This window comes from Alosa sapidissima, chromosome 11 (assembly GCF_018492685.1).
Source record: "Alosa sapidissima isolate fAloSap1 chromosome 11, fAloSap1.pri, whole genome shotgun sequence".
Lineage (NCBI taxonomy): Eukaryota > Metazoa > Chordata > Actinopteri > Clupeiformes > Clupeidae > Alosa > Alosa sapidissima.
In genome coordinates, this window is record NC_055967.1 from 8792491 (window position 1) to 8811949 (window position 19459).

Below are 19459 nucleotides of genomic sequence, written 5' to 3' on the forward strand. Positions count from 1 at the left end.
AGAAACAGAGGCATAACCTACTAATATGCTACTATTTCTAAAAAAAAAAAAACGTTAACTGTAAGGTCAAAGTCAATGAAATAACATCAACCGAAACTGCAATAGGCCTACTCACAAAAATCCCCCAGAAAACCGGTGAGTTTAATGGATCTGGCAACCCGATGACGTCTTACTTCCGTGAAAAGGCTAGGAAGGCAGCATGTTTCATATTATGCTACTCTGTACGAATTAATTTCATATCATATCGTTCTTAATAAGTAGGCTAATTCCGTGAATCCTGAAAACATAAAACATAATTTATATAGTATATTCCTGTGTTTTTATGTAATCTATCACAGTTTAGTGGCATCTTCTAAGTTGAGTATTATCAACTTGATCATAGCCCACACTGTTTTACTACATGTTTTAATTGCTGCACTACATATCAATTACCTAACAATATCAATTACATAACAATAAACACAAGAAAAGTGCTAGGATGTTGGTTGGTTGCACTAAACACAACAACATGACGAATGCACAAAGCATACGCCTGTGAAAACTACATTGCCCTATGCAGCCCAACGCTGAAGGACGTAAGCGCGTTGACGTCACATAATTGGTCCACCCTCATTCCTTACTGTATGAATTTTGGATCAGAGCTTCAGTCAAAGGACTTAACAGCCTGTTAGATTGTCATTCGCAGGAGGTGGAACTGGGGGGTAAATGGCGAAAACGTACGACTATCTTTTTAAACTTTTGCTCATAGGCGACAGCGGAGTCGGGAAGACATGTCTGCTGTTCAGGTTCAGCGAAGACGCCTTTAATACTACCTTCATATCAACGATCGGTCAGTTCACCGGGTTCTTTTCTTGGGTGGGAGGGTACGGCTGCACCAAGGGCTTCTTCATTTTAGTTGCCTATTGCATAGCTAAACTGATTGGTTGGAAATTCAACAGGATTTGGCAAAGGCAACATGTGATCTATTGAGTATCGTTATGTAGTTGCAATTATGAAATGAAATAGGAGAGGACGTACAGACATTTGATTAATTACAACGTTAGGCTACAGTCCACACAGGATTTCCATACGGAACATTTGAGTATCGTATTCTTCTGTCACAAAGTACAATGTGTCCATGTTGTGAGTGTTGTATCCTCAATAGCCTAGGCTACTGGCTCACTGAACAGATGTTTTAGTGGTGCTACACATAGGTTACCTTTGAGGGTGACTTAGCCTAGCCTACTATTCTGACAACATAGTCCTAATAACCTTACATATTGGGATGTCAGCTCCATATCCATGGAACTGGCAGGACAAAAATAAGGATCTAATTTGATGGTTTTTCTATATCTGACCTTTTCTTACGAACAGACTTTGGTACCACATGGCTTAAAGAGAAGTGTCTGGCCTTTGGCTCTCATGGTGCTTCAATGATTCGTAGAATACAGGGTTACTGAAACTCAAATAGCCTCATTATTACACTATTTGGCCTGAGTTGCTTATGCTGTGATATCTGAATGATGTAAGACTTAACTTATGTTATGTACCACTTTTGTTATAACAGACAGCCTATTAAGGCCTAGCATTTCAAACACTACCACAGTGGTTGTGTTGTGACTGTTTATGAAAGCCCCCTCCCCACACCCCCCAACTTCCTCAGAGTAATTGCCCTCATTTCACTGTATTTAGAAAGGTCTCATGTGCCAAGGCGCACCAGTTCTGTATCATGCCTACATACTCCATAAACATACGCAAGCAGGAAAAAAGTAAAGTCTGGCATCCATTATTGATAGGCAGATTGTGTTGCACTTATGAAAGCTGTACTATTGTGAATTGCTGGGCACACATGCCACTAAAGCACTGAACCAGTCCAAATGGGTGAGACTCAAAGCGAACCCCACTCTTCCCCTTCTGATCTGACCATCCCATGGTTATGCTCAGAGGATATGTGACATTGTTTATGTAAGATGCCAGCTGGAAAGGATTATAGTTTATAAAGTTGTGGAGAGAGAGCTCAGGTGGTCTGTGAATTCAGTGTAGCAATGTAGGCTCACACCAATTTGAAGGTGCATTTGTCGCAACCTTCATGGGAATGTAACTGATTTTCCGTCTTACTATTTCTGTGTGACTTATATTATAAACTTCAAAAGGCATGTCTCACATGCTCAGGTCCAAAGATGTCCTCTTGTCAGTTGAATAGTTGTAAAGAGAAAGTGGCAAGCAGTTTGACGCGATTAATCTTGTGTTTGCATGGATGGAGAGGTTTGGTCGTTTCCTGTCACTGATTTCCGCCTGATTACGGCAGCGAGGCATTAAAACGTCATCGTCTGCCCTGCTTTTGTTTTAAACGGCGCCTTCTGCTCGCCGATCCCTGCTCCAAGGCTCAAGTGGGCTCCTATAAAAAAGTTCTGATTGTGTCTGTCCGCTGAACTCCATTTTAAGAGAGTATTTTTTTACTCACCGTTACAATACATTCCCTCAAGCAAGATGGAGAGTGGCTTGGGTTATTTTGGACAGATAGGGTTTTTTTTTTTTTTTTAAAGAAAAAGACTTTGAAAGAACCACATTTCAAAGTAGCCTTCAGGCTTTGTCTTTTTAGTGATGTCATTGAAAGACAAGATGTTTTTTCCTCCTGCTTATGAAATACAAAGAGAAAACCGCACTTTGTCACAAGAAAAAAAAGTGAAAATATCATAAAAAGGTAACTTTTGGCAGTTCAGAATGACGCTGTCCTAGACTGTGTTCTTCTGCTGGCTGGTACTGCTTGCTGAAAGGAACACTAGACACCTCTATCACTTATAACTGTCAGAATCCAGGGGCCTCTCCTCCCCTCTCCTCTGATAAATGCAATCTTCACAGCAACATCTGTGCTGGGTTTGCTTTTCTCCGAGCAGTACTCCACCTGTTAGCCTGAGATTAAACCTATCACCCAGAAATGGGAGCTGGTGGATGATGGGTGGCTCATACATAGGAGACAGAACATAAAAGCGACATAAGGGAAATGAAAGTCTTGCTCTAAGCATAAGTGAATCCAGCATCAGGCTTTACTAGTTGTTTTTTGCATAAGGAACTGGTCTTGGCCCCTTGCTTAGTCATGTTTTTTTGTGGCCTTAGAAATTAAGTGTGGGCTTTTCTATTGACTAACTTCCCCCTCCAGCCAAGGCGCTTTGTGTCGACTGGACACACCATGGCTGTAGTGACCAGACTACTGAGACAGTCATGCCTGTGCCCGTGTGAAGGCCGTACGAACAGGGCGTGTCTCGGTTGTTTTGCTTTTCCTTTGTCATGGTGGGAGCTGGTCTGGACGTGCAGTGAAAGGGCTGGTGTGTCCTGGAGTCCAGCCCCTCGAGGAACAGAGGGCAGCTCTGTTAGGAGCCCCCGTGGGGTCGGGTCTCGTGACGCTCTCAACTGGTTTGGGCCGGCATTCTTCCGTCAGAGTTAGTAGCCCTCTGCTCCGCTCTGCACTGTGCTGTGCCATGTCCAGCCGTGAGTGACTTCCTCCCGGGGTCCAGCGGGCGTGCGACCTCAGCCCTGGCTGTGGCATAGCGCACTTCCTCCCCACAACACCTCTGAGCAGGAGAAGAGGCTCTGTCTGTTTCCTGTGACTCATAAACACTCTGTCTCTCTCGTTATCTCTTTCTCTCCTTTACTGTTGCTCATCCTCATTATTATCTCTCTCACATTCTATCTCTCCTTTCCTCTCTCTCTATCTCTCTATTTCGTTGTCTTTCAGGGTCCTAATTTGAAGGACGGGCGAAGTGCAAAGTTTTAAGTCTAACTAAAGCTAGGCGAAATCAACTTCTTAGTTTATTACCATGGAGACCTTAAGCGTAAACATTGATGTGTCAGCTCAATGCTCCCACATGTCACCAGATAGTTATAACTCGGGCATGAGACACTTTGCTTGTTTACAGACTTTTAACGTTTAAATTAGGGCCCTTAGTGTTTCTCACTTTCAGTCCTGTTACTCCTACTCCTCTCTCACTTTCTGATGCTCTCTCTGTCTCTCTTCTCCTTTTGCTCCCCTCACTATATCTCTTTCTGTCATTCTTATCTTTTGTCCATTTGCTCTCTCCTCATCTCCTCACCTCCTCACATCTTCCCTCTTTTCTCTCTCTCTTTCTCCTCTCCCACTGCATAATGCAATAAGCGTTGCAGCAGAAAAAGTCACTTAGTTTGTGTGGTATGTCAACTCGGAGAAGCTGTTTTGAGGTTTTTTTTTCCGGGCTGTGAGTGCGAGCGCACTCAGTGTTCACCAGATCCTGCAGAGGATGCTGGGACTGGAGGCATCAGGCCGGGCCTGTGGGCTGCAGGGCCGTTCCTCTGCTCCGGAAAGAGGTGGGCCAGCCGAGAGCTCATCTCTCACCACTTCCTCTGCTGCTGTGCTCAGTTAAGCAACCGTGTCCTCATTCTCTTTCACCAGGTCTGTGTGAGTGAGCAGGGCACCACGCACCGCTTACAAGTTGATCCTTCTCTTGACGATTGTCACTGGCCAGGATGAATCAAAATCAAATCTCGATCCAAGAGGGTTGACCCATGTGGGTACTGTGCACTGGCCCTTAACAAAACCCTTACACTGCTAAAAGCCTTGTGGCTTGGTGCCACCTTTCTGGTTTGTCTGTTGGAAGCCACAGTTGCAATTCGAGAGAGGACATTTTACTCAACCCTATTAGCCCGTTAGCTCTGAAAGACTGAACTTTAAGTGTTAGCCATTTGAGTCATATATAGCTTATAAACTTTCACCTGGCTATTTTCAGCCCACCGTGTCTCTCCCTCTTCATTGCAGGTCAGCCGATAGTGTATAGTGATGCTGTAGCTTTATTTAGCTTTAGTCGGTTGGCTGCAAGATTGGAGTCTAAGAGAAATAATTGGGAAAATCAGACACAATTCTGACTGCAAGACTACTAGGCTGATGTGAACCCCTCAGTTTTTACACATCACTTTAAACATGGAGCAATGAAGCACCTAATCAAACTCCTAAATCTTCACACCACTAACGGTCTCTTAGAATGGGTTATTTAAAGTTGTAGTGGAGGAAATGACTTCACACTTTGACAGCAAAAACAAGGCAGACAACCCCGTAGGGTATATGACAGCCTACAGACCAGGTTTCATCGCTTTCCATTCATTCTCCCGATGCCTTAAGACTTAATACTAATAACACTGAGACAAAAAAAAAACATTGCAAATTCCTTCTGCCCGATCATGGCTGTCCTCTACGGCCCAATGTAGCCCTGCTATTAACCCTCCCACCCCCACCCCCCAAATTATACCTGGATGTGTTTGAGGAGATGCAAGACGTTTGCCATTGTGTACACAGTTTGCTGATGGTGCTTCTATAGGGAATTGCCTAGTTCTGCAAAGTGACTGGCATGCTTCCACAGGATTTGCTCCACAATACGTCTACCGTTCAATCCCTCTTCGTCCTCATCTCTGCTTTTTAGCAGTTTTCAGGCAGGAGACGGCACGTAGTCTATCCTTGTTGTGGCTGGTTAACACTAAGCTCCATCCGTCACTGCATAAAAACAGCCATTCAACTCATTTAACTGCCTCAGTAAGCATATTAAATTGGTTTAGCACTTTGTGGTTTATGATCCACTGAATAATTGCCCCCACGGCAAAACATACTTTATTGAAATGATTAGCTGCATGGGCTTCACTTGGGCGTAAACATATAGCCTTAGTGCCGCTAATGTCATAGTTTAGTAATGATGAAGTAAAACCTCAAAGAAGCTTTCAAAAGAGCGGTAAAAAGAATGAAAGAAAGAGTAAAGCCAACTACAGGTGTGTTGTCCGCAGACACCTACATTGTAGTGTTTACTTTCTTTATATGAATTGCTGCAGTTTGTTCATTTGGCCAATGTTGGTATTCCAGTAGCTCTCTCCTCTTATTGTAGTCTGTCCTGATAGCTTCACACAGCACCATCTTGGCTGCAGTGGGATATCGGTCTCTGGCCACCTTGAGGTTTCAGTTGTTGTTAGGGAAGCGATTCATCATCTGGGCTCAGGGAGTGTGCCACTGGCGGCCCGGCTCAGTCCAGTCCGAGGTCACACGCCGAGCCGTTTTACAGCACGCATAAATTACACCTGTGCTGCTGTGTGTGTTCACTGGCCAATTCTTTGCCAAGGATGAGTTTCATTTAACCTCTAGATGTAGTCTCTGTTGCTACACACACACACACACACACACACACACACACACACACACACACACACACACACACACTTTGTATACTTCATTTGATCCCACTTTACAAGTCAAGTTTCATTAGGAATCAAATTTTCTGAGTAATCCAGTAGATTAAAGCAGTTCAGCAATCTATCATGAGTTTTCACAGGCTCAATGGGTATGAATAACAGTGATCTGCGTAAAATCACATTGGATAATTCTCTACAGTAACAATAGCAGTTACGACTGGTGTGTTGATGGGCCTTGCGTGGTGTCTTCTCAGAAAGGTCAGAGGGCAGACTGACGCACACACACACACGCACAGATACACACTCACACATCCAATCCATCCATTTAAGCATGAAACATGAAGCAAGCATAATAGTAACCTTTGTTTTCTTTTTTTCCATGTGGCTTTATATAAATGAGTGTAATGTTTGTGGACTGTATGCTCAACCCTTTAACCTTAATAAAGAATTTCCCTTTGGTGAATCAGAGCAGTAATGGATAGTTTCAAGTGATGTTACCCTGGCCTGAAGTTGTTTGTTTGAATATTTAAATGTTAATGGGGGGAAGGTCCTTTGTGATCAAACATGTGGATCTCTGTGTGCCCTTGAGTGTCCTGGGTTCATTTGCATGTAATGCGTGTGATGGCTCTCTGCAGCCTTGTTAAACGCGCTCACGTCGTTCCCCTCCTCTTCTGTGCTTACAGGAATTGACTTCAAGATCCGAACGATAGAGCTCAATGGCAAGAAAATCAAGCTGCAGATATGGTAAGAGCCACAGCCGCCACCGCCACGGTTCTGGAACGCTGTTGCCATCCAGAGACATCTGTTCCTGTACGTCTGTCTGTCCGTTAAGTCCCTGGCGTGTCTGGGAGTAGGGCGCCACGACGGGGGAAGGGTGACAAAGCACTTTTGAAACGCTTCCTGGAAATGCTGTGCTGGTCTCTTCTCCTTCTCTGTCTTGTTTTAGATGTTTTAAGTGTTAAGATTGTGTAATATCGGTCTGCGACTACACAGCTTTTGGAACAGGGGCTAGAGGCAGGCCAGGGATGACATGGTGATAGTCATCTTTAACCACAGTGTTGGTAGTGTAATGGTGGTGCTGCTCGTTAACCACATAGCCCCCTGTGATAGACACTAGAGTTAGGCCAAATATGAGATGGCGATAGTTGTCCTTAACCTCAGTGTCACAGTTGAGTTTGAGAGATGTCGGTGAGAGAGATGGTGACTCATCCTGATCTGCACAGATCCAATGATAGAGACAGTCCCAAAATGAGATTATGAAAGGTGTTGTTAGAGACTAGAGAGAGAGAGATGCTGGGGTGTGTTGAAGTACACAGAGAGCCGAGGTGAGAGGCCACAGATGAGATGGGGACAGAGAATCATCCAGAACCTCAAAGCTGCAGTTTTAGTTCTAAAAACAATGGTGATCATCACACAGAACTTCAACTTCACTCTTAAAAGAGATGGTGGGCTATGACAGTTCCACAGCTCAAGCGTCCTAAAGGGCGTAGTCTCCGTTGACAGAGAGAGGCCTGAGATTGGAGAGACCACCACACAGCCAGAGACGAGAGACAGACTAGAGGTGTGTGAGGTATGGTATGTGTGGTATGGGGTAGCTGCTGTAATGAGAGGTGAAAAGTATGAAAATGTAGGACGGACAATCTTCCCCAAATTCCAAATAGGTATCCCACACTTTCAAGATTGTGACAACAATGAAAAAAATGGCCACACTTCTCGGTGAAGGGCCCTCTGCTGCCTTAGCAGCACAATATATCTTGAAATGTGAGGATCTGAGGACTCATTCTAAAACAAAGTTGTGTGTGATGCACACATACACACACATGCACGCACACACTTTTATGGTCCTATATTCTTGCATGTTATGTTGTTTGTAACAATAGCTTTGGCAACACTATTCCCATACAGTCATGCTAATAAAGCAACTTTGAATTTGAATTTGGTACGTGTGGTATGGTGTAGCTGCTGTAATAGAGGTTTAAGTACACAGCTCCACTGACAAAAGGCATGCTGGGGATGAAATGGGGAGTCTCCACTGAGTCCCAGAGAGAGATAGAGATGAGAGTGAGAGGTGAGTTGTGCGCTGCGTGTGGTTCAGTTAGTGTGGCTCCTATGATTAGCTAGAGAGAGACCACGAGGCGTCCTTAACCACTGAGCCCCCGTGATAGAGGCTAGAGAGAGAGAAGGTGGGGCATCCGGGGGCACATTAATAGAGACCGTGGTGAGATGGGGACTGTCACCAGAGATGGCGACGAGCGCGAGAGGTGTGTGGTGAGCTGTGTGAGATGTGGTGTAGCTCCTCTGATAGAGACTATGACCTGGTGGTGGCCGGCCGCACAGCTTCTGTGACCGAGTCCTGAGAGACAGAGAGGCGTCCCCAACCACACAGCTCCATCAATAGAGACAGGCCGTGGATGAGAGGGTGAGCACCAGAGACAGAGCACCAGAGATAAGAGACTATTTACAGAGAGGCTGCACTGGGCATGTAACTGAAGCGTTCTGTTCAGCTGCACTGGGCATGTAACTGAAGCGTTCTGTTCAGCTGCAACAATTAGCTTACAATATATACAACGGTATATGGAACTGGCTACACTAGACATGATGGCGGCAGGTAACTTATGTTCGAAAAAATTAGATCAGTCTTCTAAAACTATTTGTACACTCTGCAAACGGAGCGCTTCAGTTGTGGACCCAGAGTAGCCTCCCTGTTAGAGTAGAGGTGTGTGTGTGTGTGTGTGTGTGTGTGTGTGTGTGTGTGTGTGTGTGTGTGTGTGTGTTGTGTCTCAGTGGAGAGACAGTCAGCCTGTCAGAGCTTCTCGTGGCCTAGAGTTGTGTGTGAGTGTGTGTGTGGTTGGGGGGTTACAGGAAGTGGAGGGCGGCCTAATGACCATCACACTGGTCCTTTCCTTCCTCTTCCTCTTCCCTCCACGCCCATCCCCTCCTCCCTGCCTCCTTACTCACACACTTCCGCTCTCTCTCTGTCTCTGTCTATCTTTCTCTCTTGCTCTCTCTCTCTCAATGTTCATTGGCACTAAGTGAGTTATGGAAAAAATGTGCCAGCGAAAGAATTTTGGAAGTCCAAGTTGCAAACACTCTCTTGCTCTGTTTTGGTTTCATGTTCTATCTATATTTCTCTCCCTTTGTCTCACTGCTCCCTTTCTGCTCACGCTCATGCTGTCTTGTCCTTTCTCTCTCCTACACACACACACACACAATCCATTATCTTGTCCTGTCCTTCCCCGTCTGCCTCTCAGAATCTCCATCTCTCTCTCTGTCTCTCACTCCTCCTGTTTTTTCATCCTCTCTATCCTCCAACTCTCCCTCTCTTCCTATTCATCACCCTCTCTCTCTCTCTCTCTCTCTCTCTCCTTTCTCTGGATCACACAGGATTCTCTCCCTCTGTCATACATATTTACATCTGAGCCCCCCGTTTTTGTCCTTTCAGTGAAGTAGGACAGGAAGTGATGTCATGGTGCCCTAGACGGCCTTCCTGTGAAAGGTCACTCGGCTCACACAGCCTGCCTGACAATGCGTGACTAATGTGAAGGAAGGAATCTATGCACAATGGTGGAGTGGGGGGCGCGGGTGCAGAGCAGAGGGGAGGGGAGTAGAGGGCAGAGTGTGTGTGGGTGTGTGAGTGTGTGTGTGAGTGTGTGTGTGTGTTGTGTGGAAGGGGGTGTAGGCCACAGGGTCCCTACTCCCTCAGTTGTCGGTGCTCTGCTGTGTGTGTGTGTGTGTGTGTGTGTGTGTGTGTGTGTGTGTGTGTGTGTGTGTGTTTACAGGAAGAGTAAACAGAGGGCACACACACAGACACACAGGGCTGGGCAGCGCCTGCTGGACACACGCAGGGCCACAATGAGAGGAAGGAAAGATGGATGGGCCCACTGGCCCACGGCTGACTCCTCTCACGTCTCGTGATCTAGCTGAGCTGCCTCTTTATGTTTGTGGCTCGTCTTCCCGCCTGTCTTAAGGCTCCTTTGAGATCTCTTTGTGTCTCTCCCCCTTTCTCTCTCTTCTTGCATATTTTGCTCTTGTTGTGTTTTTCTCTTTCTCAGTTCTCATTTCATCTGGTTTCTTTATCTGTCCATCTCCCTTTCTCTCTCTCTCTCTTTCTCTCTCTCTCTCCCTCCCTTCCAGTGACTCTTTTGTTTCTCTTGTCTTATTTCTCTTGTCTCTTATCCTTTCACAGTCACTCTCCTTTTTAGGTTTGTTGATGCTCTCTCAGTCTCTCTCTCCCTCTGTCTATCTGTCTCCCCTTCTTCTCTCTTTCTCTCTCTCTCTCTCCCCCCTGTCTCTGTATCTCTCTGCCCTCTCTCTCTCTCTCTCTCTCTCCCTTCCAGTGACTCTTTTGTTTCTCTTGTTCTTTATGTTTCTTATCCTTTCACAGTCACTCTCCTTTTTAGGTTTGTTGATGCTCTCTCAGTCTCTCTCTCCCTCTGTCTATCTGTCTCCCCTTCTTCTCTCTCTCTCTCTCTCTCTCCCCCCTGTCTCTGTATCTCTCTGCCCCCTCTCTCTCTCTCTGTCTCTCTCTCTCTCTCTCTCTCCCCCCTGTCTCTGTATCTCTCTGCCCTCTCTCTCTCTCTCTCTCTCTCTCTCTCTCTCTCTCTCTTTGCTGTGCGTCTGAATGTGGTATTTGTGCTCTCACCCAGGGACACTGCAGGACAGGAGAGATTTAGGACCATCACCACCGCATACTACAGAGGAGCCATGGTGAGGACTTCACACACACACACACACACGCACACACACACACACACACACGCACACACAGATATATAGGCTTAGATAAATGGTACGACACACACTCACCAACCACCAACAGGTTAGTTGCTAACAGGTTAGCAACTACGGTTTTGGGAAACGCACCCCAGATTGACAAAGACAAGGCAGGCAGGCAGACCCTTAGGAATTACCCATAACCATGCATATGTACATAAATACAAACACACAGGCATACACACAGACAGACAGACTGACACTGCCACACATACATGCATCATACACACACACAGATGGACAAAGCCTGTGCATAGACCCACTCCACGTGAGTATATCCTCTTCAGGCCGTGACTGAATGTGCCCTCAGACTCTGTGTTGAAGTACTATGCATTGTATCAAAGATGGGAATTGAATTTCAACACTGCGAGAGCAACAGTATTGTGAGCTGCACAGACTTGCACAATGCCCCAGCCCAGTATCTTACTGTAGGCCACTTTTACAGTGGTCTCAAAGTTCAGACAACCCAGAGGAATGGAGGATCTTATTGCATCTCTCCACCCCCTTTCTCTGGGCTGTCACTCTTAGATGTTGACTCAAGAATGTGCACCCAGCCAGCGCAAGCACTAGTTAACCCTCTGCTGTTCAGCCGTTTGCAGTGTGTCTGATATTCACATTCTTACACATTCTCACACACACACACACACACACACACACACACACACACACACACACACACATACAGACACATAAAGACACACACACACACACACACACACACACAGACACAGACACAGACACACACACACACACACACACACACATACAGACTCACACACACACAAACAAACAAACAAACACACACACACACATATACACACATACACACACACACACACACAGGGTGGTGTATGGACTAGAGTAGTGCTCTAACTTGTGTTTTGTGTGGTCTTTCAGGGCATAATGCTGGTATATGATATCACAAGTGAGAAATCCTTCGAGAACATCAAGAACTGGATTCGAAATATTGAAGAGGTAATATGAACACTCAAGGCAATGACCATAGAGTTAGATCTTTGCTGCTTGAGAAGTGATGCAACAGACTTCAGGCCATGAAGAAAATGTTTGTTGTTTTAAGAGACCATCTCCTAGTCTGCCACCTACTGGATAGATGTTGTATTGCAGTGTGAATTTTCTGGAACTGCAACGTGATTTAGAATGCAGTGCTTCTGTTTGTTACTGTGCTGTTTCCTGCTTTGCTGCTAAGTCAGCATACTAACCAAACTGTGCTCATTGGTCTGCCCCACCTCTCACCTCGCACCCCCACCCACCCAGCACGCGTCATCAGACGTGGAGAGGATGATCCTTGGAAACAAGTGTGACATGAATGACAAGAGACAGGTGTCCAAAGAGAGAGGAGAAAAGGTGAGCTCACTGGTATTTGCCTCGTCACCGGTCACCAGCACCGGTCACAGTCTGTTATATACTTGGACATAGAACATGCAGTCCTCATAAACATTATCATATGAGCATGGCCATGGTGCTCACCATATGCCTTTTCAAGTTTGTGGTACTTCACTTGCACTCTATCAAGTTACTTAATTATCAGGATGTTTGTTTGTTTGTTTTTAGTTGGCGATAGACTATGGGATCAAGTTCTTGGAAACTAGTGCAAAATCCAGTTTAAATGTCGAAGAGGTGAGTCCCCTCCCCATATGAAGGAGCAATATTTGTGTGACCCTGAATAAATAACCATGACATTTTACTTTCAATAAACCCTCTCCTTCTCCTCTCTCCTTTGGCTGTCTATCTGCCTGTCTCTGTCTCTTTCTCACTCTCTCTCACTTTCTATAATTGGACATCCCTCTCTCACTCTCTCTTTCTCTCTCTCTCTCTCACTCTCTCTTCAAGGCCTTTTTCACATTGGCCAGAGACATCATGGCTCGACTCAACAGAAAAATGGTAAGCTTTCTCCAGCACACTCTGTTTACATACACACAATAACTGATCTACTCACAAAGGTGTCTGTATGAAAGGCGTCCTATGCAAGATCTTACCTTAATATAACAGCTTTGAAGTCACTTTTATGGTAAACTAACTAGTAATAGGGAGAATGGCGCGCCTTCCCTTTGGAGATCCAGTCTTGCAACTTCGCTCTCCCTCGACCTGGAGAATAACAAATTGCTTTACGGCAATTGTGCTGTAGCCTACTATTTGTATGAAATCGTGTAATTTTACCTTGTCTGTCAACATGGCTCTTCGGAGATTATCTTTGCCAGTTTGTAAATGAATACTAAAGACCTAAGCAGAAGTATTTTAGTGAACTTTGAGTGAACTCCTCTGAAACTGACCGCTCTTCCTCTCTTTTCCCTCCTGTCTGCACGGACCAGAATGACGGCAGTCAGACAGAGAGTGGTGGACCGGTGAAGATCACAGAGAACAAGTCTAAGAAGAGCAGCTTCTTCAGATGCAGTCTGTTGTGAGTGGGTCAGGGGCACACATGGACTCAATGACTGGCAAACCCTGTGCTACTCAAGCATGCAGGTGGGCGGATGTCTCTCTTTCTCTCTCACACAAACACACACACACGCATGCACACACGCACACACACACATGCACACACACGCATGCACACACACACGTGCACACACACGCGCACCCGCACGCACACACACTCCATGGGGACCTAATTGAGAGACAGGTGTTCTCTGCCTGCTCAGTGACAGTCGACGGTGAAGACTGGCTTACGTTTCTGCAACCAACCAACCGACCCCACCCTCCACCCCACCGACGTAAGCATGGGTGGGACATTCCGGAAGGACTGTGAGTTTGCTCTTTACTCCTGACCCCTGGGATTGACATGTGAACTGGAGTATAGCTGGCTGGCCAGAACACCACAAGCTCTGGGACAGTACAGGCCCTCATCTGACACGGATCCACTTATTTACACACACACACACAAACACACACACACACACACAGATGCATGCTAGAACCACTTATTCACATACACACAAGTGCAGACAGTAAATACACACACATACAGATCCGGGCCAGTACAGGGCCGGGATTGACCCAGAGGCTCCCTGGCCACCTCTCCTTCTTCTGTCAGGACGGCAGAACTCTATGTTTTGGTGTTTAGTGTTCGCCAGTTTTGTTTCTTAACTGTTTCTTTGTGTCGGTTTGTGTTCCGAAGTGTGTGACGGTGTGTTTGGGTGTCTTTTTAAGAGTGTGTTTGTGAGCTCTGTTATGAGTCTGAGAGTAACTCTGATCGTGGTGATGTGCAGTCACATTCTGTTATTGGACACACACACACACACACACACACACACACACACACACACACACACACACACACATATATATTAACCACACACACACACACACACACATAAAAAAGAAGAAAACAAATTTGAACAACACATCTGTGATGTATGCTTTCTGGATTGTCTCAAGGTCAGGAATATTTCAACTGTTTGTGTCTTATGATGCATTTCAAGTGTCCTATTTTATTGTGCTTAACTCGTAGCCACTGTATCTCTTCTTACGAGCACATAACTATGTATAGCACTGTAACCGAACTTGCACTCCTCCTTTTGAGAAGGCTCAAATATAGAATGCCATAACTGCAGTGCATGATGGGTAAAAAAGTACAGTCACCTAGTCGTACATGTGCTTCGGACACTGCAGCTGGGGACCTATCCATATTTGAATGAGTCGTCTGTTTTTTTTTTCTTTCTTTTCTTTACATTATATATATTTTTTATACATGTGTAATATTTGTTGTGCTTTAACATACTGTCAGTCTGGATGCTCTGAGGAAGCAGTGTCAAAAGATAAAGATTAATAGTTAAAAGATGCATGATATCACTGCATAAGTGTAGTGTTGTTGGAAGGTATTGGGAAGCCACTAAAATTTGCATGATTATTAACAAAGGTATACCCTAATGTGCAGGTACCCAGTAACATGGCTATTTTCATATCACTCGTTAGTTTGAGTGATATCAAAATTATTGTGTTATTTTTTTCCTGTTGTCCCAAAGCGGTTTGTGCTTATTCAGTTATTGGTATTTAATGAAGGTATAACACAAGTTATCGTTTAGCGTTTACAAAATCCCAGCAGCAGTATTATTTCTCACGCTGCACTTTATTAGTGTGTGTGGTTGCGCTGTCTTTGCAAAGTTGTACAGGTGTTTGTGGCAGGGGAACTCTGCTTAAATGTGTTTGTGTGTACAATGTGTCTTTTTTTTTTTAAGACAAAAAAAACAGCTATTCTTGTTTCGCTACTGTGTACAACATTTTATTCCAAGACTGTGAGATGTTGTTTTAACTGGTTACTGATTTTAGCCAGTAGTTATTGATGCGTAGATATTCAGCAAAGGGTTTGTCTCTCCATGGTGTGTCTGTAGTTGACGTCATGAGATGCAGTGCCTGTACAAATTTCAGTTTGTGTCGTGTTAAAACTAGGATGGGCTAAGTTTTGCTATGGCTGCCAGTAGCATCGATTCAGCAATAACTGGTCCTCCGTAAGGATAGTGGCAGTCCTGTGGGTTAGAGAATTGGACAGTTGTATCTAGATACACAACTTCCATTACTGTCTTATTGTTATCTACCAATAGTTTTGTCTGTGATGGAATCTGCTTTGACGAATGTGATCATCATACTCTTTTGTTGCTATTTGAAACTGACGGTTGCACAGATGAAAAATATTTGTTCAGATGGGACCATTGCTATGCATGTGTCTTGATATCAATAAGTCACTTTGTTACCGTGGGAACAGACAGGCATGTCTGTGCAATGTTCTACTCTTGTAGCCTGGCAACCAATTGGAATACTCAAATACTCATTATGTAGATAACATAATGTACATACTTCTGAATACTGTGTGAACTAAAGTGTAAAAACAGAGTGATTTTACCAGTTGTGAACTGTTTTTCTACCACATGTAACCAAAGTAAAGATTGTATAAAGAGACTTTTGTGTGCAATCATGTTCTTTATTGCTCATATTATTTTGCAAGTACCACAATGTCCATGATCATCATAACTGTTTGGTGAAATTCAACATCTTAAGAGACTGTGTTTTCAGTCTCAGTAACTCTACATGGCTTACTATAAGGTTTGCTAGCATTTCATCAGCAACAAAGCTGTGGAGGATGTGGTTTGTGTTTCTCCTCTCCACTTCAACAGAGTGCATGGAGAGAGGTGGCTTAGCTTTCTGAACCTCATGTTGCTGGCACATTTTGGATTCATTTTGACAAAGAAGTGACATTTCATTGGAAATGTAACCAGTTACTTATATCTACTACATTGGACAGTTTTCTATTTCCTCTTAGGATGTGTTTAATAAAAACCCAGTTCACAACATGAAAACAATGCAGCTAAAAACAAGCTAAGTATTATGGTTTAAAACCGTTTAAATAATATTCTTCGATGAAATGTCACTGTCATCAAACAAAGTCTTTCAAAGTATACTGCAACAGAGCTGAAGTGTACTGTGTCCTATTTTCTGCTCTATTATGTTTTCTCTAGTCAATCTGCCCATCAGTCCTCTCTCAACCACTGGATATCAGCATTTGTGTCCTCTGGTATCTTCTGTGGAAACTGGGCTTTGCATGACATCTCCCCCTTGTGGCTAGAAAATAAGCATTAGTACACTGTGTGTGGACATAGATACTTTTATCCCCAGTTTACCTTTGTCTCTGCCAAGCTCCTGGATCCAACTTAGTCTATTTTCATCCCTTGTGGTCAGCCAGAAGCATCAAACAGAACTGAGTTTGGTCCTCTGATGATCTAGGTAGTGTTGATATGAAGATTGAATTGACTGATTGATGGCTCCCCCTTGTGGCTACTCTTGGGACTTGTCCTGCTCTCCAGAGGTGCCCCCACATGCCTTCAGGATGTTGCCCTCGCTGGTGGAGCTGCGGGGCTTGTCCATGGGGCCCATGTTGTCCTCCAGCGACTTCCGTGGGTGTGAGCTCCAGCTCTTGGACCTCAGGTGCTGGGGTATCCAGCCCTCGCCGTCCGCCTCCTCTCCCCCGTCGCCTCTCTGCTCTGGCTGTTCGCCAGACTGTCCTCCAGAGGGCACCATCAGCCCGCTCGCCTGGCTCTCCCCGTGTGACTGTGGCGGCTCGTTGACGTCTCCTCTGTGAGGGACGCTGAGGAAGCCAGGTGGCTGGAGCCCTCCGTTTGCCTGCACCTCCGTCTCCACGGCGACAGATCCGGCGAGGCTGTCGAACATGCTCACCACAGACGCCACCACCGGCGCCACCGTGCCCGCGGGGTGCACCTTGGAGTCGAGGCGCGCCTTCAGCCGGCTCCTGGTGGGGGAGCTGTTGGCCGCCAGCTCCGCCAGAGAGCCGTAGTCTTTCGCCCAGTTGCCATCGTCCCCTCCGCCCTGTTCCGCCGGGTTGTAGATGATGCAGCTCTTGGCCTTCCGGGCTGCAGTGGGGGACATCGGCTGTGGCAGCTGCGGGGGGTGTTTGAACGACTTGGATTTGCCCAGAGGGTAAGCCACACCAGGCTCCAGTTTGGTCTTCTCCACCGCCACCGCCGACGATTCTGCTCTTGCTACGGTGTGCTCCTCCTCGTTCGGGTCGAAGATGATGCAGCTTTTGGCCATCCGGGTGGCATTGGGGGACATCGGCTGTGGCAGCAGCGAGGGGTGTTTGAACGACTTGGATTTGCCCAGATGGTAAGCCACACCAGGCTCCGCCACAGTCGGCGATTCTGCTCTCACTACGTTTTGCTCCACCTCGTTCGGGTCGAAGATGATGCAGCTTTTGGCCATCCTGGAGCTGGACATTGATAGCTGCTGTGGGTCGGGCGGGAACAATTTGAATGAGCTCGATTTCCCTCGCGGGTACAAGGGTGGGGGCACGTCGTCAGGTTTCTTGCCCAGATGGTAAGCTTCACCAGGCTCCGCCACAGTCGGCGATTCTGCTCTCGCTACGTTTTTCTCCACCTCGTTCGGGTTGAAGATGATGCAGCTTTTGGCCATCCTGGAGCTGGACATGGATAGCTGCTGCGGGTCGGGCGGGAACAATTTGAACGAGCTGGATTTCCCCCGAGGGTACAAGGGTGGGGGCACGTCGTCAGGTTTCTCCGTCTCGGCCGCCCCTCCTTTCGCTTTCTCCTCCTCCTCTCCATCTGGCTGGTAGATGATGCAACTCTTCGCCCTCCTTGCGGCGGAGGCAGAGACTCTCGGGGACTCCTGCGAAGGCAACTTCAAGGATTTGGATTTCTCCAGCGAGATGTAGACGGCTTTCTCCAGGGTAGTGGAGCCTGTCTCTGCCGGCCCGGTCTTGACCAGGGCAGACGACGCATCTGTGGGAACCTCCACAGTCTTACTGACATCGTCTAAGCTCTGGTCACAGGGGGAGATGAGGATGTCCACGCAAGAGCTCGGCTGCCTGCTGACCCTCGGCTTCGTCACGTCCAGCGTCAGCCCGTACTCCTTGGTGGTGCCGCCTGAAATGGACCTGAAGCTGGGCCCCCGCCCCAGGCTGCCCTGCCTCTCTGCGCTGAGCTGGTCCATCTTGTTGGGGTCCTTCTCCACCTCCACCGTGCGTCCCTCGAACTCCATGGCGTAGCGGTAAAGGCTGTAACCGTCGTTGCTGTTCACGCTGCCGTGACGAAGCAGGCCTGCCTCGCCGCAGAGGGACGAGGCGTTGGAGCGCGTGCGCCTCAGGTCCGATTTGTCAATTCCAGCCAGCTTCTCCAGGGCGTCCATCATGCGCCCATGGATATCCTCCAGCTGGGCCAGGCGCAGGTCCACTGTCTGCAGCGTGGCCTTCATGGTGTTCTCCCGCTCGTTCACCTCCTCCAGACGCATGGACATGTCCTCCACCCTACACAATGTGATACAGAGGTGGAGCCCACTGCCATGTTACACATCGTGACATGCCCTTCTAATAGTGTAACTATACTATTCAGTACAGTGTAGATTGTACAACACCAAATAAAATAGCAGTATTGACCATGCATTAACATAAACTATGGCTATGTTTATGACAAAGTTCAAAGTGTTCCATATTTTAAACTGTATATTTAACTGTAAAAGATATGTAATTCATTTTCAAGATATCGGAACGTCACATATTACCAACCGTCTTGTATGCACCTCTTACGTGTATGTGTCACTTAATATTCATTTCTATACAAACCAAGACGGCGGATTCCTAAAGAAACGCAAGCACCCACACCATAAGTGTATCTAAATTAGCTATGTACCAAAAATTACATTTTATCGTGACTCGAAGAGCTGTAAACAGTCTTGTAAGGCTGCGTGTACAAATCCGCTTGGAGCTCCAGTGGAATTTTGAATTGCAACGAGAATTCTCGGGCTAACCATTGTTGTGCTGTAAGAAAGGATGGGAATAGGCACCCACCAGCCCAGCACTAAACTCCGAGCATGGTACACAAAATCGGATATTTCAGGCAGTAAAAGCCCCGGTAAAAACCAAACTAGATTTTGTTCAAATCTACACACCTATGGCTACTGAAAAATGTAAGGTTCATTTATCAAATGTTATTTTGAAGTATTAAAAAACATGGTTGTTTTAGTA

At 46.1% G+C, this 19459-nt stretch overlaps 2 protein-coding genes across 2 annotated transcripts in view; one reads left to right on the forward strand and one right to left on the reverse strand.

Annotated features, from left to right (window-relative positions):
• Positions 1-615: 615 nt before the first annotated feature.
• On the forward strand, positions 616-15867 carry rab8b (RAB8B, member RAS oncogene family). Its single transcript, XM_042109128.1, has 8 exons — positions 616-829; positions 6864-6924; positions 10827-10887; positions 11851-11928; positions 12229-12318; positions 12526-12591; positions 12805-12855; positions 13284-15867. The coding sequence occupies exons 1-8, from the start codon at positions 706-708 to the stop codon at positions 13374-13376; spliced, it is 624 nt and encodes a 207-aa protein (XP_041965062.1). The 5' UTR covers positions 616-705; the 3' UTR covers positions 13377-15867.
• A 54-nt stretch (positions 15868-15921) lies between these two features.
• LOC121723448 (transient receptor potential cation channel subfamily M member 1) overlaps positions 15922-19459 on the reverse strand; it is a 35788-nt gene continuing 32250 nt past the window's right edge. The window contains exon 27 of the mRNA XM_042109124.1: positions 15922-18742. Within this exon, the coding sequence (XP_041965058.1) occupies positions 16741-18742 (2002 nt within the window). The 3' untranslated portion in view covers positions 15922-16740. The remainder of the gene's footprint in view (positions 18743-19459) is intronic.

Coding starts and splice junctions, on each gene's coding strand:
- rab8b (XM_042109128.1), top strand. CDS start 706: ATGGCGAAAACGTACGACTATCTTTTTAAACTTTTGCTCATAGGCGAC. Junction 10,888..11,850: donor CATACTACAGAGGAGCCATG/GTGAGGACTTCA, acceptor GTGGTCTTTCAG/GGCATAATGCTGGTATATGA. Junction 12,319..12,525: donor CCAAAGAGAGAGGAGAAAAG/GTGAGCTCACTG, acceptor GTTTGTTTTTAG/TTGGCGATAGACTATGGGAT.